This window comes from Pipistrellus hanaki (genome assembly GCF_964339955.1).
Source record: "Pipistrellus hanaki genome assembly, chromosome: 15".
Classification (NCBI taxonomy): Eukaryota; Metazoa; Chordata; class Mammalia; order Chiroptera; family Vespertilionidae; genus Pipistrellus; species Pipistrellus hanaki.
This window is the reverse complement of record NC_140517.1, coordinates 9,392,273-9,419,660: the sequence shown is the minus strand read 5'-3', so window position 1 is coordinate 9,419,660 and position 27,388 is coordinate 9,392,273. Positions and strand designations below refer to the sequence as shown.

At 42.9% G+C, this 27,388-nt stretch overlaps 1 protein-coding gene and 1 pseudogene across 3 annotated transcripts in view; both read left to right on the top strand.

Moving 5' to 3' along the window:
• CDH11 (cadherin 11) overlaps nt 1-22,968 on the top strand; it is a 121,482-nt gene extending 98,514 nt beyond the window's left edge. For both annotated transcript variants that reach the window (XM_084861027.1, XM_084861026.1), the window contains 5 exons: nt 2,818-2,954; nt 3,770-3,903; nt 4,403-4,520; nt 19,023-19,274; nt 21,606-22,968. In XM_084861027.1, coding sequence (XP_084717153.1) covers nt 2,818-2,954; nt 3,770-3,903; nt 4,403-4,520; nt 19,023-19,274; nt 21,606-22,102 — 1,138 coding nt within the window. In that variant the 3' untranslated portion in view covers nt 22,103-22,968. The remainder of the gene's footprint in view (nt 1-2,817; nt 2,955-3,769; nt 3,904-4,402; nt 4,521-19,022; nt 19,275-21,605) is intronic.
• Nucleotides 22,969-24,859: 1,891 nt separating this feature from the next.
• On the top strand, nt 24,860-26,725 carry LOC311610180 (large ribosomal subunit protein eL31-like; annotated as a pseudogene). Its single transcript has one exon. The product of its transcript is annotated as a large ribosomal subunit protein eL31-like (transcript).
• The last annotated feature ends 663 nt before the right edge of the window (nt 26,726-27,388 follow it).

The following is a 27,388-nucleotide window of genomic DNA, read 5'->3' as shown; positions in this document are numbered from 1 at the left end:
ATCCTCACCCGAAGATATGTTCTTCTTGATTTCAGAGAGAGAGGAAGAGAGAGAGAAAGAGAGAAACACTGATCGGAGAGATCAACATCGATTGATTGCCTTCCAAGCACAGATCAAACCTACAACCTCTTGGTGCATGGGACAATGCTCCAACCAATTGAGCTACCCAGCCAGGGCTCCACTGCCTTTCAATCCTTGAACCTTGTTCCTTCTGAGAAAGGAAGAGAATTTCCCTGTATTGAGCACCTTCTTGATCCTAACCTGTTGCACTAAATTAAAGTTAATAAGCACCTTTTGAGGCATTTGCTGCTTTAGGATCCCAATGAGGGAAATACTGACACTCAGAAGGATGATGTGAATTCCTCAGAGTCTGTAGCTTAGTCCACATCTACCCTGAGTCCACTTTGAGCTTTTGACTCTAGCCAAGCCACCACTAATGACAAGATTTCCCGACAAGGTTTGGGTACTGAGTTCTCCTTGTGCAGGAAGATGCATTACATTATGACTGAGGGACATTATAACACCTTTCAACTACTCAACACTGTTCATGGTGTGAATTACAAATAGCTTCACTTTGGTCAGGAATATTGAGGTGCATTAGCGACTTTTTAGGAGAGTGATGATGTAAAAACACGTGGAGCAACTGCTGATCCCCTCTGCACCTCACTGTCTCCCAGGTCCCATTTCGGCAGTTGGGTATTGGGGTCATGTTTTCAATGGTAGCTGTTTCGTGCATGCGGGCAATTCCCATGTCTATAATTATCCAAAGATGCTCAATGCACCAAACCCTTTGCACCAACCCACTTCACCCACTTGGGTCTCCTTTTATTCACTGGGTCTCCCATCCTCACCACCTACTTTGCTAATTGCTTATCTCCATCTCTAAAGGAATTTGTGTCATATTCTTGGACATATGGGTAAGGCTTTATTGTGTCACCCCAACTCTTAGCCGCATGAACATTTTGCGTATCTTCTTTTTCTCAGAGTCTGTGAAAAAGACTTTTAGACACACCTTTGTTTACAACTGTCTTCCTGGAATATTCTCTCCTCTTAGCTTCCTTGGCAGGAATCTCTCCCTCCTGCGACAGCCCCACACCTGGTGTCTTCACTAGCCTCAGAACCCTGCCCAGGCGCTAAGTCGGATATTTTAAACATCTATTAAGTCATGTAGTTCTCAAAACCAACCCATAGCTGGGTACTGTTCATATTCCAGTTAAAAAGATAATAGGCTGAGATTCAAAGAGCTCAAGTGTCTTTTCCAATATCACTCAGCTTATATGCGCTGGAGCATGAACTTATACCTAGGATTTTACAAAACCAATTCGCTTGTATGGAATAATGCTTGGAATCCTTCCATTTCTTCCTACAAGTGTGTCTTGTCATGTTAACTAGACAGTAAATTTCCTGGTGTGAGACAAAACGTCTTCTATTATTTTTCCTTCTTTTCAGTAGGGCTCTCTGCTGAGGGCTCAGTGGCTGATCCTCTGTTGATATCTACAAGATGTGTGGTGTCTACCATTTCTTCTCTGGGGAAGGGCACTGATTGGTCCATTCCCACAGGGAGCTGTGCAGTCATGTGATATCAGAGATAAGCTCCTGTGGGTGCTGCCTGATGCACATGGTCCCTCTTTCCTGCGAGAACATGATCTGGGATCGGAAGATCCAGGTTCTAACAGTGATTCCCCCAGAAACTAGAAAATAGGCCATTGGCCAATCCCGTCATTTGTAAATTGAAGATAATACACCCTGCTACCTCTAATATGCAGTTGTATGGCCCTCGATGAATGCCTCCAGGCATAGGTATTCTGTAAACTTCAGGGAAACACAGCTAAGCCCTCCAAGGAAACTACCCAGTTAGGAAGCCCAGCATGCTACTTGAGTTGACATGCCCTTCTTCTCCACTTGGAGTCAGTGTCGGGGAGGGCAGGAAGGTCCTTTGGAGTTCAGCAGACTCTTGAAAGCCAGGGCTCTGATACAGATAGGCATGCCCTCAATGAGTCACTTTCCCTTTTACCTCAATAACTTCCCTTCCTCTTGCCTCATCTCCCACCTCACCCTGCCATAAATATACTCCATAATATTTTGAAAATTATTTGGTCTTTTGTGTGAAACAAAGTAAACTTTCTAGTGTACAGACATACCTGAAAACTGGTAGCTGTGGTGTTCGGCACAGTCTGGGGTCACTAAAATGTGGGCAGTGTGAATTCCCACATGAATGGCCAAGCCTGCTTTGCATACTTCATCCTGGTATTCAGAACCAAGCTACCTGAGGACCCCTAAAACTAAGCAAATAAGCTAAATAGGCCTACTCAAAATGCAGCTCACATTCTTCTTTAAATAGGGAGGAAAAAGGATTGTTTTGGACCATAAATGATCCTTGCTGATAAATTTAGATAAGCGTAAAACTGTTTAATATCGCATGCAAAAATCTGGCAAAGGTTTGATACGTTTATGACTTTCTAAGTAATTTGGGAGCAAGGCAGACCGACTTCCCAAAATGCACTTTTATAAATATTCAGATGGTGGGTGATTGTAGTAAATCTGGAGAAATATGCAGCATGGCATTAAATCGCTTCTCAATCAAATATGCTAAACGGCTCTTTCATTCATCGCCCTGGAAAAAGAATTCTAATGCGGCAAAATGATTTCTATAAAAGATTCATGTGCAAAGTTTGAAAAGTAAATTTGATTAAAAAGTAAACACCTAGCTCAAGCAACTAATTGGGAAAGCTGCTTTAAAGATAGCATGGAGAAAATACTCAAATATTAAGCTGCTTGGAATGCCTCTCCTAATTGCCTCATTTGCATTCTGCTTAGGTATTCAATTGATCGGCATACTGACCTGGACAGGTTCTTCACTATCAATCCAGAGGATGGTTTTATTAAAACTACAAAACCACTGGACAGAGAGGAAACCGCCTGGCTCAACATCTCTGTGTTTGCGGCAGAGATCCGTAAGTGTTTTCCTAAGGGCTTTGATTCTGCTTTATTGATTGTTATTCCTTCAGATTCCACGTATTCTGGAAAGGGACACACAGCTGAGATAGAATAAACATGTTTTCCATCTTTATAATTTGCTGTTGGTTATCTGTCTAGGAAGTCATACAAGGAAAGACATAGGGGAGTTTTTGTTTTCTCTGGGTGCAGACTTGGCCAGCGGGCAGGTCACCCTGAGCAGTTTGACACTCGTGACCTTCATTGAAGGATTCCTCGCTATATCCTGTCACTCAGTTTTGTTTAAACCCGGAGCAGCAGAATCCTCAGAGCCAAGATTTGTGGCTTCTTGTTTACCTGTAGACCAGTGGTTCTCAAACGTGGTCATGTGTTAGAATATGATGGAGGGATTGTCATAACAAAGATTTCCCTCAGTGACTCTGGTTCAGTAGGTCTGGGCTGGGGCCTGAGCATTTCCGTGCCCAAGGATAGTCCGGGTGGTTCTGCTGCTGCGCTGGGGAACCCCGGTTTGAGAACCACTGCTATGGACTACCCTCAGGGGTGGCAGGCTGTATTCTAAGCATTTAGAATATAAATAACCTCAGAAATAGAGTCAGAAGAGATAGAAAAGTGGCTCTTCCTGGGCTAATCACATTTATCCCAGAGCATCCCCCTCACTCTGGTCCCAGCATACTTCCGGTTTCAGATGGTGTTTGTGCCAACAATGCCTGTCCCCGCACTGCCTGGAGGAGTGGCTGGCACTTACTCCTTCCTGAGAGTAACCTTGGAACAACGTGCATTGCTGCCCGGCACTGACTGAATGCTCTCTTTCCAGACAACCGGCATCAGGAAGCTAAGGTCCCCGTGTCCATCAGGGTCCTGGATGTCAACGATAACGCTCCCAAGTTCGCTGCCCCCTACGAAGGCTTCATCTGTGAGAGTGACCAGACCAAGCCTCTTTCTAACCAGGTACCTTGGCTTTTCCCCTCCCCTGCCTACAAGCAAGGCATTGGGAAACAAATTGATGATTTTTAAAATATATATATATATATATATATATATATATATATATATATATATATATATATTGATTTTCAGAAAGGAAGGAGAGGGAGAGAGATAGAAACACCAATGATGAGACAGAATCCCTCATAGGCTGTCTCCTGCACGCTCCACACTGGGAATCAAGCCCACCATTGAGCATGTGCCGTGACTGGAAAACAAACCATGACCTCCTGGTTCATAGGTCCAAGCTCAATCACTGAGCCACACTGGCTGGGCCGAGTTTGGTGTTTGAGAGCATCACCTGGAGATACCTCTCACTACCCAAGAAAGCTTCAGAGCCTCAGTTCAGTCCTGGGACTGTGTTCTCTGATTGAAACCAAGCTTGTTAGCCAGCTGGGAATTTTTAAATAAATGATGTGACAATGTCAGCATGATTTAGTTATGGGCTACCTTTCTCTTTCAGCCAATTGTTACAATTAGTGCAGATGACAAGGATGACACAGCCAACGGACCAAGATTTATCTTCAGTCTGCCTCCTGAAATCATTCACAACCCAAACTTCACGGTCAGAGACAACAGAGGTTCGTACCAAGGTTCCTCTGCCTTCAGAGATGCAGAAATGGGCAATAGATGGCTTTTATGTTGCAGAGATTAAGTATTCTCCCTAATCTCAATAATTAATGCCTTTCTGGTGAAGAGCAAAGGAGAAATCATAATGCCATCTTCATTGTGAGGCTTGGGCTCATGTGGTGCCTGTGAGTGAGTGAGTCTGATGGTATTTTACTTTTTCTATGGGTGGCTTTGATGATCATGAAGTGGTGGCAGAACTAATCGGGGATGCTTACAGAGTCAATAGCAAAGAACTTCATATTTTTTTTTTTCAGAGGTTGGTGAATCCTAGTGGGGGAGTGTGGCTTTATGAATGTTGATATCAAGAGATATTAAAACAAATTAGGTCAAGGTTACCAGGCAGTGGAAATTATCAGCTGGCCTTCTTTTCCATGTACAGTTGGGATGCAGTATGGTGGGTACAGAGTTGGGTTCCTGAACATGGCTGCGGGATGACCACTGGAAGGGCATGGTCAAGGCACCTTATGGCCCATGGGAAACTTGGGAAAAGCAAATGCTTCCTGCTTCCCAGGGCAAAGTCTTCAAATTGCTTGTGTTGTATAGACCCACATGGATGCAGTCCCTTGACAATGTTGGTGGCAGAGCCAGGATCAAAAACTAAGTTTCCTGACTCCCGGCCAGACTAATTTGGTCTGCAGCTGTTCCAATAAACCTGTGACGCTGCAGGTCCGTAAAACAGGCTGACAAATGCCATCATCAGACATAGGAATAAAAGGTGGTCCTGAGTGTATATGTTTTCATTAGCTATGTGCTAGCTGTGTGCTAGGCTATACGCTGATTGCTTTCTCGGTGACTGAGGCCAGCCTTATAGGACCTTAAATTAATCAAATAAGTAGTATTATTCCTTCATCATTGTTATTATTATCCACTATTATCGGTATCATAAATGCCAGCAGCTATGTTGCAAACACCATGCCAAGACCCTTCCCACACTAAACCAACAGGTGTTTTTTTAGGCTTCCTGGCTATGCCTGCATCACCTCCATCATCGGCCTTGTCTTCCTTACTTTTATGTCTGCAATAATACTCAGCTGCTGTTAACTCCCTGAAACATATTGTTCTTTGGGGGGTTATGAGTATGTCACATTGTCCCCGTGCTTTAAGGATGACACCTGTATTTTCAAGGACGTTGTATTCCCATCAATGAGCCAACCCATTGCACAATCTGTGTCCCCTTTCTTATAAGAGTCTCATCCTACATTGGAGCCACCACCTTTGCAGGAAATTGCCCCTTTTTAAGAAAAACGACTTTATTAACTATGGCCAACAGTTAATGAAAACTCGCATGTTTAGAGCTATTATGAAACCTTAAAGCAAATGCAGTCCTGTAATCATCATTTAATAGAGTATCTTCCTACTAGATCCTAAAAGTAATTACATATTGAAGTAATCCAAAAGGAGGAATCACTTTCCACATCCTATTAATAGCCTACTGAGTTGCCAGATTTCTCGGCTGAGACTGTTCTCCATAGAAAACATGCAGTGATGGTTTATATCGCCCTGGGTAAAAGCATCAGTTCTTTCTCCTTGAGCATTTACTTTCATTATGCCATGTAAATAGCTGGGACTGTGTTTGCCTAAACTTGACATAAGCACAGGGAATCTTTTTAAAACTTGAATTCACAGGGGTAACATTCATTATTAAAAGTATATTATTTCAGGTATGCAATTATATAATACACCTTATGTATACTGTATTATGTGTTCACCAAGTCCCTTTCCTCACCATTTCCTCCTTTGTCCCCTCTTTGACCTCCCCTCAACTCCCCCCTGGTAGTCATCATACTGTTTTCTATGTCTCTGAGTTGATGTTTTCTTTGCTTAATCTTTTTACCTTTTCACCCTGCCACCACCTTGCCACCCTCTGACAGCTGTCAGTCTGAGCTCTGTATCTAGGAGTCTGTTTCTATTTTGTTTGTTGGTTTATTTTGTTCATTAAGTTCCAGATATAAGTGAAGTCATGTGGTGGTCATCTTTCTTTAGGAATATAAGGGAGGAAGCCACCTTCATGCACACAAATCTTTTCATTCCTTTTATCTCGCTCCATTCTACAGCCCCAGCTTCGGAGATGAGTCTGCAGGCAGAAAATGGGGATAAAAATATTCAACATCTCAGTCCCACCTGGGCTGTTAATACTGAAAAGGGTGCTGTTTGGGCAGACGAAGAGCTGATCCGCCTAGGTTTTAAGATGCATTTACTTTGAAAATGTCAGACTCAATGGCACCTCTAAAAACACAAGAAATGTGGGATGGATAAGGAATGAGCCAAGCAAAGGAAATGCTGAGACTAGCCCCTCTCATCTGTCTAGCTCTTCATGAATTTATAAAACCTCCCCGTGGCCATTGTTTCACTTAATTTCTCAAACAGCCCTATGAGGTGGGCATGTTGAATATTTCCATCCCCATTTTCTAGGTGAGGCAGGGATATGGACATCAGAAGCTTCAGAGGCTCAAGTTCATGCTGCCATTGTGTGAAATAATGGAAAAGTTTGAGTAGTCGGAGGGTTCTCGCTAGTGAGCCTAACACAGTGTATTAAGAATATAAAGCTCATGTCTTTTCTAGTTAATTCTTATTGCAAAACCTTTGTTTATCCTGTAGTCAAATAATAACAGTCTTCAGAAGAGACAGAACCTGAAGTGCAATGAATCAATCTAGGTTTCCAGGGAAAGTGTGAACCAAAGACAAACTATACTTCAGTTTTAATCAGAGCCATCGTCACTGTGGTAAAATAAATTCGCAAAGAGTTTTATAATTTTCTTCTAGGGCATAATTAATACATATTCCTTGAAGGAAAATTAGAAAATCCAAACAAATAAAAATATAAATGATAAAATAACTTGATGGTAATATAGTGTCCAGAAATAATCCTGATATTCTGTACATCCTTCCAGATTTGCCCTTGGCATATATTTTGATTTTTAAACAAGGCAGTCATAAAACATACATCTGGTTTCCCCCCACTTACTTATGCCAGCATCTTCTTATAAATAGCTTCCTAATTTCCACATTAAGGATGTCTGATAACAGTTGACTACTGTTACATAAGCACATTTTCTTTTTCTTTGTCTTAAATATATATTGTTTTTATTTCAGAGTGGAAAGGAGAGAGAGAGGGAGGTAGAAACATCAGTGATGAAAGAGAATTCTTAATCGGCTGCCTCCTACACACCCCACACTGGGGATGGAGCCCACAACCAGGAAATCAAACCTTGACCTCCTGGATCATAGGTCAACGCTCAATCACTGAGCCATGCCAGGCGGACACATAAGTACATTTTCACATGCATTTGACAAATATCTAATTCTTTTAGGCTAAATTCCTGGAGTGGAATGACAGGATCAAAAGTTTTGATACTTATTGACAAACTACATACCAGAAATATTTATAATAATCTTTAATAACATAGTTGAGGTCCCATTTCCTCACCATCAAGCCAATTCTAGATATTATTTTTTTAAATCATTGATAAATTGATAGGTGAAATATTATCACATTTTAAAATATCAGTTTCTTCCATGATTAGCAGAGCTAGAAGTTTTAAATAAGTCTTGATAATTTTTTTTTTTCTTTGTAAATCTGCTCTTCATGGCTTTCACCCAGTTTTGGAATTGTAAATGTATTCATTAGTCTGTACTTGATTTATGAAGTTTTTTGTCTTTTTTTTAAATATATATTTTATTGATATTTTACAGAGAGGAAGGGAGAAGGATAGAGAGTTAGAAACATCTATGAGAGAAACATCTATCAGCTGCCTCCTGCAAACCTCCTACGGGGGATGTGCCTACAACCAAGGTACATGTCCTTGACCAGAATCGAACCTAGAACCTTTCAATCCGCAGCCTACGCTCTATCTGCTGAGCCAAACCAGTTAGGGCAATTCTTTGTCTTTTAATGCCATTGACATTTGATCTGTGGAACCTGTACCATAGGTTTCCTCCATGTCTCAACACCCTTCTGAATCTAACCATGCTGTGTTCTCAAGTATCAATGGCGCACTTTTTATATCATTCTCTGTTTAATATTATCCTTAGTAAGGCTTTCCTTATCCCAAATGGATATCAACATTCGCCTTTTCCCCCCCTTCTTATCCATCATGCTCCCCGTTTCCAGTGTTTATTCATATGAAATAAACAACCCCTAATTGTTGCCCATTTCCTAAACATCATTTAAGAACTAATCTGTTATTTCTTCAAGGCTTTGTAATACCATCTTTATCATCATCTCTGATTTTTGGGGGCTTTCAATTCTTCGCATTCTCTCCACTTCACTCTAGTGCTGGTATTGTATTTCTCTTTAATGGTTGCATACACATATATGTTAAAATCTGATGTATATGTTCTCCATATTATTGTTATTTTAGTACTCTTTCTTGAGTTTTGGTTTCCTTGTTCCTATAGATATAATGTAAAATTAACGTTAAGGTGCGTAGAAAGTACATTTGTGAATTTTATTGAGTTTATCTTAAATTTAAGAACTAAATATTTAAAAGCATTCTTCCCATCTGGAGGCATGGTCTGACTTTCCATTGAGCCAGTTCTTTCTTCATTTCCATCAGGGATGCTTTGTAACTTCCTTCATTTTTGTTCTGCCCATTTCTTATTATGTGTATGACTAGGTACTTCACATTTGGGAACTGTTGCAAAGTGGATTTTTAACTTATGTTTTTCAAGTGACTACTTTTAGTACAAACTGCAGCTATTTTAATTAGTTCATTGTTCTAAAGTGATACAACTTCTCTGCTGATTTGTATGGGTTTCCTAAGGAGACACCTATGTAAAAAATTAATGAGAATTCGCTTTATTCTTTTTTAGTATTTGGTTATTTGTTGTCTAATTGGATAAATGTGTGCTTTTACAATATGTGTTCAATAATAGCAAAAATAATAGATATTCTCACTTTACTTGCTACTTAACTGGAATATTAGTTCTAGAGTTTCACCATTTATAGTTAATATTTGTGTGGTGGGTCATGTGTGTTTTTAGGGAATTTCCTTTCCATTATTTTATTAAGAAATGAATGCCAAATTTTTATCTCAACTTTGGATTCTAACAATAAGATAGTTTGATTTTGTCTTTTGACCTAATGATTGCATAATCTAATTGAATGGGAACATCCTAATATTGAAGTTAACATTTTTAATTTCTAAACCTCTTGTTTTCAACAATGATCATTTGATAAAGTAGAGAGGAAGGAGCAAGGGTTAGAGATTAAACATCTGTCTTAACATTTTATCTCTAGAAAGAGGATCAGTCTTAATATTAATACATGAATATTTAGCACATAATTAATCTCACTTTAAGAACTGTCAATTATTATAGCACATTTATTTCATGGGCTGAGCTGCTATTTTGAGAGTCAGAGGCCATGGAATACAGAAAATTGGCATAATTGGACTGCGTCCTGGGTTCCCAGGACCCCGGGGCTGAGTGCTGCCCAATACAAAATAGATATGTTTCAGCTAACGTTGGAGGCCTGTCAGACCATGGTGTTACTTGGCTACTAAAACCCGGATTATTGATTTGAGCAGTAAGGGGCAATTTTAGGAGCTTGCAATAAGTTTCTATTATAATAACAAGAATACTCTTAGGATTTTCAAGTCAACAAATTGGAAGTGTAACCCTTAGGCAACTCAAAACACCTTCCCTGTCTTATCTGACCTTTTCTGCCCTTGATGGCTCATCTACATTTAGTGCCACTGTGACTTCCATCAAAAGCTGGGCATTTTCCTGTTCTTGTATCGCAGTCTCTTCTTTTCATCCTTCCATAATCACAAAAAAATGAGCTGCTCTCTTGTACTGTGGCCGGAAGTGCGCTAGGAGTGAGCTGTAGCAGTGACTAGGACTTGGTCCCTGATGCCAGAGAGTTCTCAAAGCCCATGGGGCTAAGTTAGTTACATTGTGAAAGTTCAGCTGATTTCGATGATGGCTATGAGGACCTGTGCACAGAGGAGCCTGCCTGTCATGGTGGCCTCCAAACAGGCCTGGCTGACTCCAGTGTTGCCACCACTTAAACATGCCCTTACTGATAGACATACCTGAAGATGCCTCTCCAATGAAAACTCCTCTCTGGCTCTCCATTTCCTATGCATCTTTAAAACAACTTCAATATATACTGATTGATTTCAGAGAGGAAGGCAGAGGGAGAGAGAGATGGAAACATCAATGATGAGAGAGAATCATTGATCGGCTGCTTCCTGCACATCCACTACCTGGAGATCAAGCCCACAACATAGGCATGTGCCCTGACTGAGAATCAAACCACAACCTCCTGGTTCATAGGTCGATGCTCAACCACTCAGACACACTGGCCAGCCATCTCCTATGGATTTAATTCGCACTTTATAACAAAGAATTATGTGATCTCTTTCCATCCATGTAAATTTGGCCTTTGTCTTTTTTCTCTTGCTACCTTGAACATTAAGCTATGGAAACTTCAGACCAACTGTACTCTCCCCAGTATGCCACACTCTCACCCAGCTAAGCTCTGCTCTGTGGGAATGTGCTCCTCTGCCTATTCCTCTTCTGTGTCTCACTGTCAACTAAGTCTCTTCTAGGTGTCCCCAATCCCAGTCCATCTTAGAGGCTTCCTCCTCTGAGCTCCTTAGTTTTCTTACCACCCTGCATCCTAAGCAATCATTTCCCTGCCTGTTTCCCACTAGACTATGAGCTCAGTGGGGGCATCATCCCAACATTAAGAAAAGTGAGCTGACCAGATGCATGAGTTAAAATCAAAGAATGGATGGAATAATACCGTGTCACGTGCTTTCGACATTTCAAAGATTAGTTACTATTATGAAAGAAATGATTATGTCATGATAGAAGCCTCAGGCTGAAAAAGACAATCCATCTTTTGATGTTGGCATGTTCCACAGGAGTCGATGTCACATCACCCACCCCTCCACCCATGCATTATTGATAATTCCATAAAGTTACGCTGGATATCCAGGGCTTGGGTACAGCGAGAGATGACCTTCACATGAAAGTATTTGGCAAGAATCCTGTCTAAGATGGGCCAGTTGCAGGTCGAATGAGCTCTGATACATGATACATTCAAAGTTTCATTTGAACTTAAAAAAACACACAAACATGACAAGAAGTTTGCATGACAAACAGATTTGGCTGAGTAAGGAAGACAGCCAAGATTCACCCTTGATTGGATCCATTGGCAAGCATCTTTTCCTTTTCTTTCCCTTTTACTATTTTTTTGTCTGAACTAAGGGCATTTCTGTTTTTATGAGCAGTACCAAATAACATTCAAATATGCCTCTGGTTTTCACTTGCACTGTTTGAAGATACCCAAGCAGATTTCCGTGGAACTTTCTCCCCCCTTTAATTGCTTTTGGCAGATCAGAATGGCAGATGTCTTTTAATGCCCTGCCATTTTCGCTGTGTAAATAATTATGTTCCTTTCCTGCCTGAGATTCGTTGCTGCAGTATGTCCAATGCAGAGCACAGTGTATCTGGGAACCCGCCCCTCCCCACTCAGACGGAAAAAAAAAGCCATCGTTCCCTTGATGGATCCCACACGTTCCGCATTCAAGGCTTCCTCCTGTCACTGACTTAACTAACTCCTGGGATTTCTCAGCTCACTGAAAGATCATAAATGTTTATATCCCACTGAATTCTTTGGAGGCTTTGAACCAAGAAAGAGTTAGGTGGTATATTTCTTTCTCCTTCCCCATCGCCAAGGAGAAAATGATCCCAAACAGAAGTGGAGGGAAGAGTTGGTTATAAGGGATGTGATAAATTATAACAACAAAAAATCTATTAGAACAATGAACAAACAGTGCACAGCACTTAGAGATGTCTTATCCACACACACACACACACACACACACACACACACCAGCAATTATTCCTCCAATGCTGTTTATTGTATTGCATATGTTGCCCCTCCCTCGGTTGGTTTTAAAGTGATAATGAAAAGATTATGCTCACCCCTCCCCAGTGGAGTGCAGACCCTTGATTTAGTGGGGAGATATTACAGCCTTCAGTCTTGGATCAAACACTTTTTTTTTCATGAGCACATTGAAAGTAACCTACAACGAGCTTCTTCTAAAATTTACCTCATTGCAGCATTTGCTTCATTGCAAAATATTGAGAAAATGGTAGATTTCTTTTTGCCTCTTACATGTTGGTGTGTGTGTGTGTGTGTGTGTTTCAGGAAATGCTGTGAGAGTAGGTGTTGAATGTGGGTCTCTCTGCCATACAATACTTAGGTTTCTAGGAGCCACTCTTTTCTTTTTCTGGGACCTGAGTCTACCTGGATCTTCCCTTAAGCTATGAGGGGGGTCCAAATAATTATATAACCATATTTGGGACATTTTGTAAAAAAAAAAAAAAAAAAAAAAAGAACCAATGTAATTGACATGCTATGGTGTCAGGATTCGAGGGATGGCTGTGTGCTAACAAAAATACAGGGACAGCCGAAACCGGTTTGGCTCAGTGAATAGAGCGTCGGCCTGCGGACTGAAGGGCCCTTGGTTCAATTCCGGTCAAGGGCATGTACCTTGGTTACAGGCACATCCCCAGTAGGGGGTGTGTAAGAGGCAGCTGATCGATGCTTCTCTCTCATCGATGTTTCTAACTCTCTATCCCTCTCTCTTCCTCTCTGTAAAAAATCAATAAAATATATATTTTTTAAAAATACAGGAACACCTAGAGGAGTTTGACTCCTAGTTTTGTATTTTCCATGTGATTGAGAGTAATTGCTTCCCTCTTTGTTTCTCAATTTCCTTTCCTATAAAAAGGGTAATTCTATTTTCTGCACACAGTTTCAAGAATTCTTTGTGGAAAGGTGTGCAGAACTAACAAGGAATAGATTTGCACATATTAGCAGATCAATAAATGTTGCCTAGTTGAGTCTGACTCAACATAAACAATAGAAAAGAGTAACGACATAAACAATGAAGCTATTTAGCAGGAACACATCCATGTTACAGACACAGGCAGTGTTGATCAGGTTGGGTTCAGAAGTGAAAGGGTAGGAGGTGGAAGCTGGAATGAACTGCAGGCTAAGGAATCGGTAACATCTGACTGTGGAAAAGCCATACTGATGCTGAGATGTGGGGGAAGGAATATTATCCAGTTATTCATTCTGTCAGCACTCAGAACACCGATAAATGGGCCAAGATCAGCAAGTAAGGCCCCTGCCCTCAAGGAGATTACTGTCTCGTGATGAGGACAGACATTCAAATAATCGCTATAGACTGAACTGTGAAATTATGTGCATTGACCACAGGTGGGAAGATAGTTCACATGGTGTTCAGAAAGGAAAGGAAATAAACATATAGGCCCAAGCTATTATGCTCATCTTTAAGCACTAGTAACATCAAATTTAAATAGCACAAACTTTAAAAATTCAGTTGAAATATCTATTCTTTCAGTTCCTCAGAATGAAGATATCAAATAATTAAAAGTGATTTTTCAAACATCCCAACTCTGAGTATTAAAAAAAAATCTAAAAATTAAACTTTCCAACCATGTCTTATGCCATTGCTTAGCATGCATACTTCCAACATTATTAAAGCTTAAAACTCCACGAAGACTTTTGGACACACACTATATATATATTTCACTTGTGTGCTTATGCATGTATTTCCCATCATGTCAATAGTGCTATTGCCATGTTCATAGGGAAAGTAGAGAAGGCCCAGAGGAGAGAGATAAAATAATGATTATTCTGCTGGTGACTGTACCTCTCCCTGTCTTCAAGGTGTGGGAGATTTTGTGTGGTACATGGATCTACTGTATCTCTTGTGGTTTGAGCTGAAAGGGTAGAGGAGGTAGATTTGCATCCAAAGTGAACAAAGAGCAAGACTTGGCCTAGGTTCTTTAGGCCCTTAAGGGTCTCCAAACAAGGGCCCTGAGACTGCTGTCCCTAGGGTCTTTCTCACAGGTTATAGTGTCTCTGATCAGGTTAGGTCATGGGGAAGCATCCGTCTGGCTAAAAAGGACAGAGGAGTGGTGGTAAGACGGTGAGGAAGAGCATCTAATGAGCTTTAGGGAAGCTTTCAGGCCCTGGATCAAGCCACTCTTTGACACCAGGGCAAGAGCAGAATGCACTCATCCTTTGTAGCAGCCCTTCCACTTTTCAAGTTGTTAATACCCAGGGGCTGGCCACACATTGCCCATTTTGCTCTGCTCCCTGGTTTTTGGTTTTGTTGTTCTTTGTTGGTGGTGGGACTTGTGTGTGTGTGTGTGTGTGTGTGTGTGTGTGTGTGAGTGTGTGTGTAATACAAGAGTGGTAACCAATCATGGACTATTTCCCCATCATAATTTTTCTTATTTTTTTTTTTTAAATTTTGCTGAAGAAATGATGAGTTTTAATAACCAGTGACATCAACAAAAGTTTAAGACATTGCCTTAGTTGGTGGATTATGGAAACCATCTTGCCAATGACTATCAAGAGTCACATCCTGTGAACCAGATATTTTAGCAAAAAATCATATCCAATGAACCAGTAATCATAAGACATTCATCTCAGAAAACAGCCTTCATAACCATTACATTTGCAGCCCCGTTATTATCGGGAACTTTTACCTTGTGTTAGTGTAATGACAGAGCACAAGCAAAACCAGCATATGATTTTTGCAATCCAGGTTGTAGACATAACATTTTGAATCTTGAACTTATTTCCCATTAATAGAACACTATAACTTGTGCATGACATCTACTAGTAATTAATGGCCTGTTTGCAAATTTTGCCTAAGTGGTGGGGGGAAATGGAACTGGTTACGCGCTTGTAGCCAAGGGTGAGGACATTGGATGTCAAGATGAGAAAGCGGGGTGCTTGAGAAGCATTCTCTTACCTTGGGAATACGCTGCCCAGGAATGAAGAGCGCGGCTGGTTTTCTTACCTGATGATGAGCCTTCTGTGTAGGCGGTGAGTTGCTTTCCAAGCTGACATTTCCAGGAATTCACTTTCCCTTCTTTGTAATAAACCTCTCTTCCTCATCAGTCTACTGCAAAAAAGGACAGATTCGAGAAAAGGATTAATATTTACTGCACATCTCCAACAGTCGGGCACTGTGCTAAGCACTTTTGTGAATGTAATCAAATTTATCCCTAAATTTATTACTTTCTTAGATTATAGAAATTCAAGGCATTTACTTAGTGTGCCTAAAGTAAAGCAAAATTAATTTGTAGGTGACTTAAGATTCAAACCCAGGTCTGTTTGACCCTAAATACTAAGAAATTTGCTCTTTGGAAACTTTATAAAGGAGAAGGCCCTAAGAAATCTCTTGGAGGAAATTTAAAACTAAATACATATGACTTTTTTGGCCTTGTTTTATTAAATATGGAGTAAATTTGGCATGGCCTGAAAATGTGTCATCATGGAACCTCTTGTTTTCCCTTGGATCACCCAGAAAGCTTGGAAACACGTATGTCCCAAGTGAGGGGACCTTCTTAAATACAGGTTGAGAATGGCTGGCTCATTGAAATAATTTAGATGGGACAAAGGACCTTCTGACGTGTGTCATTAGTACATGCCCATTTATTTTCCACCTCTAGAGCTAATCTTCACATTCACATGTCCAACATGTCTGACTGGAAGAGATTAAACAAGAGTTCTTGAGATTCTCCTGATCTGTCCCTCGGAGGTTTAAATGCCCCAGTCCGCTGGGTACTTTGATGAGCTTCTGTGCCATTATTTTCAGTGAGACTGAGAGGGCTCAGCTGCTCACAGTAAGAAGCGTCTTGAATTCACACGCTGGTGTCCTGCTCAGATCCGTGGTTCCCATTAGTGTTTGATTTTCATTTACTTTCATGTGGAAGCCGGCCTGCTGGGACCCAGAAGGACAGTCTTGCATGGATGGCACATGGAGGAACATATTTTAAAGCATAGCCTCCATGGGTTTAAAGGGCCAAAACCACTCAGCTCACATTGACTCCAAACCAGCACTATGGCTAACATGGTGGGACCCGATAAAATAAGTACACTGTCATCCATATCAGAGAGGTACCTTTAACCAGGCCATTTTGCTATGGTGCTTTCCTTCTTAAATATTTAATTTTCCTTTTTATTCATAATGTTGTTAGTGACATTTCAGATCATTCATATGGGGGTAGATATTGTAACTTAATTTGCGAAAGTCTTACTGAATTCCAAAGAATTTATGAGAAGGAAAAAAGAATAACATATTTTGAAATAATCTATTATAGATATATTATAAATGCTTTTATAATTGTTAAGCACAGTATAGAGGCGTACCCTAGAGTAAATGGGTCAAAATAGCCAGGAAACTGGGTTTACAGTTAACATTTTATTTGACCTGCTTATGTTAACTTTTTCATGATTTTCCGCAGTATATATATAATTTTTTCTCCAGAGATAAGAGCCATGGATGTCAATCACACAAAATCCAGAAACTGTAGAGATAAGGGCTAGCTCTTGGGCCCTGCCTTGATTGAGATGTTGGCAGCGAAGGGCAGAGACCTGTCATTGCAAGGCTTGCCAAGAGTTGAGCACGTATCTTACCTTCTGCGCTACCTCGAGTATCTGCTCATCCTTAAATGTGTATTTTCTCTCACTGAGAACATGTTACATTTCCTTTCACCTAAAATATATCAAAGCGATGTTGAGATTCTAAGATATTTTTTCCTATGACAAGAGCTAATTCATAGCACTGTCAATCCATTGAGAGCCTGCTAGCTATTGGGCCATTGTGTTGGTGATCGTATTCATGTTGCTCTAAATTTCTGATTGTTAATTCACAAATAGAGGCAGGCCACACCAAGGAGCTGTGTGTGTGTGTGTGTGTGTGTGTGTGTGGTGTGTGTGTGTGGTGTGTGTGGGGTGTGTGTGTGTGGGATGTGTGGTGTGGGGTGTGTAGTGTGTGTGTGTGTGTAATTTGATGGAGCATATTCTAAACTTCAACTGTCTTATCATACCAGTGTTCCCCGCTCTTTACCCCCCACCCCAGCATACAACCTCGGAAACATATTTTTGGGGTGTAGAGAGATGCAGAAAAAATAATGAGGAAGCATTTGGGGGCATAGGTTACAAAAGATTGAGAAACACGTAAAAGTTCACATCTGGAATTTGGGTCAATCCTTTCCCAGAATGGTCACATCATTTGTTCAACAAAGATTGATAGAATGTTGGCTATGTGTCCAGCGCTGGAAAGGCTGCAATGAATCAGATAAAATCCCCTCTTCTCCCAGAAGTCTATGAGATGCCAAATAATGGCAGAACAGCAGGATACCAATTTTTGCAGGAATACACAGTGTTATGGGTCCCAAAGGAGGTGAGGGGAAAGTTCTAGAAAGGACTTTCCGAAGAGATGACTGTGGGATTCAATTCGGAGGCTTGAGGAGTTCACCTGCCTGGATCAAAGGAATGGCTGGAGGGTTGTGTGTGTGTGTGTGGGGGGGGGGGGCGCGGGGGGGGGGGGGCATTAGAGCAGCAAAGAGAGCAGGAGGCCAAGGAAGAGTGCTGTGTTGGGGGCAGTGACTTCAGCATGCCAGCATGCCAGGCTGATTTGGATGTGTGGGGAGAGGCTGGATGTGAGGCTGGAAGGCAGGATCAGGTCCAGATTCAGGCACTTTCTGATGACTGACTCTACATGTGGGCTGTGCTGTGTGGGCAACAGGGAAAACCTGGAATCATTAAGCAGGAGGGGTGGCATGTTCAATCGGGTGCCTGATGGTGCTTGACATTCAAGGAAACTTGAACCCTGCTGCTGGCTTTTATAAAGTATTTCCTCTCACAGAAGATACTTTCCTTTAGGACTCATGATTGAGTTCATAGTTTGGGCAAGGTTGGAGCGTGGACAGGCAATCTCTGAGAAACAAACAAACAAACAAACACACAAAAACTGGCCAAAGGCTTGTCATGAAGTAGGGATAGTGTAAAGAAGGAAAAGGAGGGTGTTTTTGTCTCGTTTTTCATACTCACTTAAGTATTTATTTACACCCTGCACTAACATAGACTGCGTGGTGGAAGCCCACACTAGCTTGTATTTGAGGAAAAGGACAACAGCTAACTACAACGGGGTGTGGTTATCTTGCCAATGAAAGAGCTGAGTGCTGACTTTTGTTCCAAAACTGCAGAGGTTATGCTGTGCTCCTGTCACAGCAAATGACTGCAGCGTCTCCAGATACCTAGCCCAGTTGTCTACAAACTCATTAGTCATCAGAGCCAAATATCAACAGTACAAATATTGAAATTTCTTCTTTTGAGAGCCACATTTTTTAAACTTAAACTTCTTCTAAGGGCACTTCTTCAAAATAGACTTGCCCAGGCCATGGTATTTTGTGGAAGAGCCCACACTCAAGGGTTAAAGAGCCGCATGTGGCTCGCGAGCCGCAATTTGCCGACCATGGACCTAGACTACAGAGCAGGAGGGGAAGACTGTTAATCTTGGACATGAGAGGACCCTCCAATCCTACAGGCTGTGATGCAAATGGTCTGGTTCCGAGAGCTCACCCTGTCCCCCCTCTTCCCACAGATAACACCGCGGGGGTGTATGCCCGGCGCGGGGGCTTCAGTCGGCAGAAGCAGGATCTGTACCTCCTTCCCATCGTGATCAGCGACGGTGGCATCCCACCGATGAGCAGCACCAACACCCTCACCATCAGGGTGTGCGGGTGCGACGTGAATGGGGCGCTGCTCTCCTGCAACGCCGAGGCCTACATCCTGAACGCCGGCCTGAGCACGGGCGCGCTCATCGCCATCCTGGCCTGCATCGTCATTCTCTTAGGTAAGGGCCCCTCTGGCACCTGTAGGGAGGGCCTTCCTAGATGCCCGTCCTGGAAACACAGATGTTTCAGAGGCCAGGCTGGCTGCTAGAACTAGGCTTTCTGCTGTGGGTGAAATCTGAGACCCAGGCAGTTCCTACTCCTGCATTTTATGGAATGGTGTGTATGTGTGTGTGTGTGTGTGTGTGTGTGTGTGTGTGTGTGTGTGTGAGGTAGGAGCGGGGGGGATGGGGGGGGTGCAAATTTACCAGCAGTTAGAGCAGAGTTAGTGGAAGGTTGATAAGCAACTTGCAGGACACCCCTGGAGTGAATAGAAGTCATCACTTCTATGGGGGTGCCATGGGGTCACCAGAGAAGGTTTTTCAGGAAAGGAATCTGGGCAGAGACCTTGTATATGAGCAATGCTTTGCCACACAAGAGGAAGGAGAAGGATTAGAGGCAGAAAGAATAATCATGAGGCAAATGGCAGTGTGTGAAGGACTCTTGAGGAACTGGAGGAAGGTTGAAGGTCCCCTGCTAGAAACTGGATCTTGATTCCCCAATCTGATTAGCATATGCCATATCTGGGGTTATGCCTAGGCTTAAGGGGACCCTGAGAACTCTTTCTGCACTGGCAAACCGGGCTGGGGACCCCTTTTCTTCTCTTTCCCCCCATCTGTGGTTTCCTCTGTGATAATAGGCATGTGCTGAGGCCTATAACGTCCACCAAGGCTGGGCCTCAGGGAGAATAGATCAGTTCCCCCAGCTTCTCAGAACCTGTAAGGGACAAAAGTCAAGACTCAAATGCAAGTGTGTCTGACACCAAGTCTATGCTTTTTTCATGATGTGTAGTTTGCTGCTGAATGAATGAATAGGGTTCAGTTATATAGGGGAGAACCAGTGAGCTCAGTTCCACAGAGAGTTCCTGACGATTGTCTGGGTGCCAGGCCCTATGTCTGGCCCTGGGGGGAGGGGTTGAAGAGAAGACCTAGACAAGATCTCAGTGATGATTAAGGTCATTGTCTATGGAGGAAAATGTGCCTGAACAGATAAACCACAGAGTCACACAGGGCAGTAAACCAAAGATGGTGGGGGCACAAGAATAGAAAGTACCGGACCTTGACTGGGAAGGTCAAAAAGTCAGAGGCATCTTACTGGTCAGGTCCTGAAAGAGTTGCCCAGTGGGTGAAAGAGGCTGGGATGGATGGCTATTGCATGCAGGACACAAAAGAGCGCTAAGACATTCACAGGCTGTGTACCACCTGATAAGGCTTATGATGGCGGTGGGAACGGAGGCAGGACGGTGCAAGAAGCAGGTGCTAAAGAGCTCAATCTGGTGCCAGGAAGGTTTCCAGGATGAAGGATCAGACAGAGTCAGCCAAGCAAAGCAAGTGAGAGGAAGTGGTCTGGGCAAAGTGTTGTCAAGAACAAGTCAGAGAGGAAGGACACTGCTTGGTGAGCTGCTGGGGCTAGGTACGGTCTGGGCAGGTGCCAGCACTCATCCCTGCATCTCACTGTGATGGGGGACCCAGGGGTGGGGAGGGGGTGGGGAGAGGTGGCTCTCAGACCACCTGCCACATTCAGCCACGAACACCTTCTCCAGTGTTGCTGAGTGTGGGGGAGTGTCCTAACGGAACAGTGGAGAAGCCCTCAGGGGGAGGCCACAGAGAAAGAGTGAACCTTGCCTGATCTTCCCCCGGATGCAGCTCTGCCCACTCGCCCATGTTGTCTGGGCTCAGTGGGATCCCCTCCTTCGCCTGGAGTTCAAGACGATGCTCTTTTCCTCCCTTCAATCAAATAAGAGAACACTTGTCTCTCGGGGACTTTGTAAACGTTCCCTCCTCTGTATGGTGGTTTGAAGTTATAGCACCATTCTTCACGAAGAGTAGGTCCAGGCTGACCCCAACTCCAGAGCTCTGGGCAGGAAGAAGGAGCAGGGCATCGCCTTCCATACACAGGGAGGCCTGAGCCCTGTGAGCAGTCACGTCCGTAACCTAGAGAGGCAGCTGTCTCCCTCTGCCAGAAGGAACTGGCCTCAGCTATGTTTAAAAGGCTGCGGATCACTTATAGAACGCTCCCAATTCTTAGGAAGATGACTTCCAAGCAGTGACTGACTCATTTGTAAAAAGCTCAACATAGCTCCAGCGTGACGGTTTGTTTGGATATCATGTTGTCCTAGCAGCGTTTTGCAGAGGGAGAGCGGGTGGAGGGCATGTAGCACGTCTGTGGAGGTTCTAGGTAAATGTCTCTTTTCATAGAAGGGTTCCCAGTTCTGTGCTTTGAGGAAAGCAGCATCCCCCAGACAGGGAATACCGGGCTGCACCTGTTCTCACTTGCCTTCTCCTCCCTTGTAGTCATTGTGGTGTTGTTCGTGACCCTGAGGAGGCAGAAGAAAGAGCCGCTCATCGTCTTCGAAGAGGAAGATGTCCGGGAGAACATCATTACCTACGACGATGAAGGGGGCGGGGAGGAAGACACGGAGGCCTTTGATATTGCCACCCTCCAGAACCCCGATGGCATCAACGGGTTTATCCCGCGCAAAGACATCAAGCCCGAGTACCAGTACATGCCTAGGCCTGGGCTCCGGCCAGCACCCAACAGCGTGGATGTTGATGACTTCATCAACACGAGGATACAGGAGGCAGACAATGACCCCACCGCCCCGCCCTATGACTCCATCCAAATCTACGGCTACGAAGGCCGGGGCTCGGTGGCCGGGTCCCTGAGCTCCCTGGAGTCGGCCACCACCGATTCAGACTTGGACTACGACTACCTACAGAACTGGGGACCTCGTTTTAAGAAACTAGCGGACTTGTACGGTTCCAAAGACACTTTTGATGATGACTCTTAACAATAACGATACAAATTTGGCCTTAAAAAAACAAAACAAAACTGTGTCTGGCGTTCTGGAGAACCTAGGAGATATGGAAACAGGTATTTTTTTAAATCAAGGAAAGGTCTCATTTAAAACTTTAGCAACATTTTCCAGAGAGGATACGTTTCGTAAAGCCGAAAGGACATCAAAGTGGTAAATACTGTGAAGTACCTTTTCTCACACACAAAAAAGGCAAAGGTTCAAGTGTGTACCAGCTTCGCTGGAGGGAAACCACGTGGCACCTGGAATATTTAAGCGAAGGAGAAACCTAACGGTGAACTTGACAATGAAGGGGAATCGTGTATGTGTTATGAACATCTAAGTCCTCCTTTCTTCTTTTTCTTCCTTTTTTTATTTTTATTTGTCAAAGAAGCTTCCACAAAATTAGAAAGGACAACAGTTCTGAGCTGTAATTTCGCCTTAAACTATGGACACTCTATACGTAGTGCATTTTTAAACTTGAAATATATACTATTCAGCCAGCTTAAACCCATACGATGTATGTACAATACAATGTACAATTATGTCTCTTGAGCATCAATCTTGTTACTGCTGATTCTTGTAAATCTTTTTTGCTTCTACTTTCATCCTAAACTAATATGTGCCAGATATAACTGTCTTGTTTCAGTGAGAGGCGCCCTATTTCTATGTCATTTTTAATGTATCTATTTGTACAATTTTAAAGTTCTTATTTTTAGTATACATACAAATATCAGTATTCTGACATGTAAGAAATGTTACGGCATCACACTTATATTTTATGAACATTGTACTGTTGCTTTAATATGAGCTTCAATATAAGAAGCAACCTTTGAAATAAAAAAAAAAAGATTCTTTTTTAATCCTGGGTTTGGTTCTTAACATTGGAAAAACTGAGTATTTCTAATGACCCCTTTATATTTCTAATTCAAGATACTGTGATCTTTGAATATCCCTATTTATGATCTGTTTGAGTCCACTGCTTTTATTGTTTATTTAAAATCAAATGTGTTTTGCAAATGTGCTTTCGGATAAGATTCTGTAACATCGTGCATAGCTTTGTTTGTTCAATCTCAGTGTTAGGTTCCTGGCTTCTCTTCGCACACTCTCTGGAAAAGGAGGGTGCTAAAGATCTGGGTCAGTCTATGACTTTGCAATACTTGTTAAATCATATGCATTTATCTTGTCTATCAGTAATTCGGTAGCTCCAAGAGATGAATCTGTGAGAGGAAATGAGATGATCAGAACTCTAAAGTTAAAGATGTAGATTTAAAAAAAATATATTTTTTTATTGATTTCAGAGAGGGAAAGATGGAAATATCGATGAGAGAGAATCATTGATCAGTTGCCTCCTGCATGCTCCCTACTGGGGATTGTGCCCACAATCCAGGCATGTGCCTGACGGGAAATGGAACCTTGACCTCTTGGTTCTTAGGTTGACACTCAACCACTGAGCCACCCTGGCTAGGCCAAGATGTAGATTTTATGCCCCAACCTAGCATTTTGGGGGTGGGGGTGAGAAGAGTCAAAAATATAAATTTGCCACAAATAGCTATCAGATCCCCAATGTTCTTCTGTCCCCTTCCTTTGATTTTGCCAGGGTGTCATGCCTCTGATGGTCAAAACTGCTCACTTCTCCTCTTAATTTTAGCTTCTCTTAAAATAAGATGGTGTTTTAAGTTTTGTCAAAGAAAGCCATTCATTCCCAAACCTTTGTTTTAAAATGGGCTTTGGGCCATGGGCTCGGAATGAGGGCAGGGACCCTGGTGGGTTCTGAGGGTCAATGCCATTGATGCGTGAGTTTGCCTACCGTCTCCCGCAGTCCCATCCAGCTGCCAGGGGACAGCGACATCTGTGAAGGACATCGCACCAGCTCAGGCAGGTCAAAGGTCAGAAGCACAGCAATACTCGGAGGAGGGGCGGGGGGGTGGGGGGGCGCAGAACAAAGGAATTAACGCTTCAAGTCCTCTTCCCCCCTGCAATGGGACATGTGCTTGCTCTTGGATTGCAGACGTTTTTTAGACTAATCTTTTTTTGCTTCTTTTTACTTTATTGTGAACATTTCTTTGAGGCATTTCTTGGTATCTTGCTACGAACTATTTTTATGACTGAGTCAAAATCCATACAAAGAGAAATGTTTCCACGAAAGTGCACACTTTCCATCTCCCTTTGCATTTCAATCAAGTTGTCTGAGCGCTTCAGTGGAATAAATCCTGCGGACAATGTCACTTTGGAATCTTTCATTTCGGCGAAGGATTGCACATTCTCGATACATCCATAATTGCCGGTTTTGTTCATCTTTTTATATCGTGTTTTTGTAATCCAAAGAATATTTTGCTAGATTTGCACAGCTCTCCAATTGAATTTGAAATGAAGACATCACGTACAAGGAGTATGAATGGCACTTAGACAAGGAGGCAGCTCTCAGTAACCCTGACACCGTGGATGGTCTTCTTTCCTACAGGTGTATTTGGATTCCATTTGACAAGTCTGTTTTCACATTTTTATGTTTAAGGCTTTATTTTTTTTTAAAGGCTGTCTTCCTTTCAATACTTAAAATACTTGTTTTTCTTATTCTCTTCTCTTTTTTTACCTTAAGCCTCTATTGTTTGTAGAACCCTCTTGGAAACTTGGAAATAAAGTGTCTTTTCCAGGTAGTGGAGTCCTTTCTCATTTGGAATCTATTGCCTTAAAAGCAACCTTAATTTCCCTGGGCCTCCCTCGTTTCACTGCTTTCTGACTCCGGTTCCGCTAAAAGGAGCACTGCCCTGTTCTCTGTCCTTCTTGCCCTTGGGCAGTGGGTATTGCTTACATTCATCATTCATTCATTTATTCCTTCATCATCATCTCATATATTTTTCAAAATATGTTTTGATTAATTTCAAATAGGAAGGGAGGTGGAGAGAAAGATGGAAACATCAATGATGAGAGAGAATAATTATTTGGCTGCCTCCTGCACTCCCCCTACAGGGGACTGAGCTTGCAACCCACGCATGTGCTCTGGCCAGGAATCGAACTGTAACCTCCTGATTCATAGGTCGATTCATGAGCCTTATCTTCCAGAGCCTGTGCTGGTTAAAGGATGCAGAATGAATCTTGCTACCTTCCTTGACATCTTTCAATCTTCCCAAATCTGTTCCGAAATGCCTATCTGCTTGTCTTATGGTCTCCCACTTACTTCTATGCTTACCCACCTCCCTAGACAGTGTAACTCGGTATTTTCTCTTCTTCAGGACTGAAGGAACAAAATGAATAAAAGATATAATGGGAGATGGTGAGATGTGAACCGTGAATGGAGGTCAGGCCAAGTGCTGCAGGTCCTAGGTAGATCTTGTGTGTAGCTAAATTTATAGGTCATTGGTCCTGGGAATGGTGGGGACTCAGGAGAACAGATGATCTATACCACTTGGAGGAATTTACTAAACATACACAATCCTGGTGCCCAGAGAGTATGGCTCCATGTGTCAGGTGCGACCCAGTCAGCAGTGTTCAGAATTGCTCCGGGGTCATTGTGCAACATCCTTCACCTCCTTCGGAGAGACTGCAGGACACTGAGGGACAAGTGGGGATCCCTGAGCAGAAGAGCAGCCACGTCCACCTGGCAGGCAGTGTGGAGGATGGGTTAGGAGCATATCACCCCAGAGGCATGCCGGGAGGGGCTAATGAAAGTCAAAATGCAGTCCATGGAGGGTTTAGCCTAATCCAGTAAGCTGAGGACGGCAAAGAGGCAGAGCTTCTCTGCTCCGGCACTGCCACCTGCAGGTCTAGATCTTCCTCACCTCTGACCTGGAAGCCCACAGTGGCCTCATAGTCTCTGTCTACCTCCAACTTCTCCTCCCAAAGGAGCCAGAGCCATGGGACGCACCACTCAGATCACGTGACTCCACCACTGAAGTCTTTTCACCAGCTTCCCCAAGTCTTTGCACAAATTCCGATCCTCTTACTTCCCTGCTGTCCATGGCCCGGGCCCTGCAAACCTCTCCAAGATCATCATCTTCCTCCATCCTCCTCTCGGTGTGCTGTGCTCAGGCTCGCCAGCCACCTGTCAGGTCCTCCTGCAGATAGAATGCACCCCCTTTCCTTCTGAAGCAAGTCACCCTTTGTTGATGTCTTTTGCATCAATTGCAGCTTTCTTTAAACTTGGCTCCTTGGTTTCTCCTGGGTCTGTGGGCCTCACGACCCCACCAGCATGGAAGCTTCAAGAGGCAAGGCTGGGCTTTCCCTCTCCCACAATACCTGGCATTCTTCCTTCCCAACATGGCCAGGCAGAGTGGCTCCCGCAAAGCAGGGTGGCGAGTAGAAGAAAGGCTGTTCTGCGATCAACGAGGTAGTGACCAGAGAGTACACTATCAACACCCACAAGCGCATCCAGGGAGTGGGTTTCAAGGAGCGTGCCCCTCAGGCATGCAGAGAGATGTGGACATTTTCCCTGAAGGAGATGGGACCTGCAGACATCCAGGCTCAACAAAGCTGTCTGGGCCAAAGGAACAGTATCCTGGTGCGGTTATCCAAAAAATGTAATGAGGAGGGAAGATTCACCAAACAAGCTGGAAATGTTGGTCACCTATGTCCCTGTCACGCTTTCAAAATCTACAAACAGTTCATGTGGATGAGAACTAACTGTTGATTGTCAAATAAAGTTATAAAATGGCAAAAAAAAAAAAAAAGGCAGGGATCTTATCTCATATGCCTGATGCCTGAAATATAAGAGGCATACAATCAATGCTTCTTAAATGAATGAGATTTACCTGGATTTGATGACTGGTCAGAGAATGCCAGTGTGATTTTAAGCTCCCTTACCTGAGAAATTGAGGGATTGTGATCTTTATACCTGGGGTTGTGAATTTTAATGAAGTGGATTTAGGGAAAGGAAGTTGAATTAAGATTGGATTGGACATGTAGATTGGAGGTGCTGATGTTCTGGATGGAATGGTCTAGCAACTAACCAGAAGCATGGACATGCAGCTCACTCACTGCAGACACAGGACTGGGCAGGTGGAGTAGGAGTCATCAGGTGGTAGTTGAAGTCTCAGGAGTGCCTGTGTTTCTATCGGGTCCGCTGCTCACTCCCAACTTTAAAGGGGTATTTCCGTGGGGAGGTGAGTCCCTCTGGTGTTGAAGAGTAATGCTGACTTGTGTTCGATTAATAAGGATAATTAGAAACATAGACCTTATCCTTGTATGTCAAATGCATTGAAAAATAAGAAGGGGATATTAATTAACTCACTAATACTTTTCTTCAATTAGTGAGACTTCTTCCAGCTCATACTGCGTGGGAGGGAA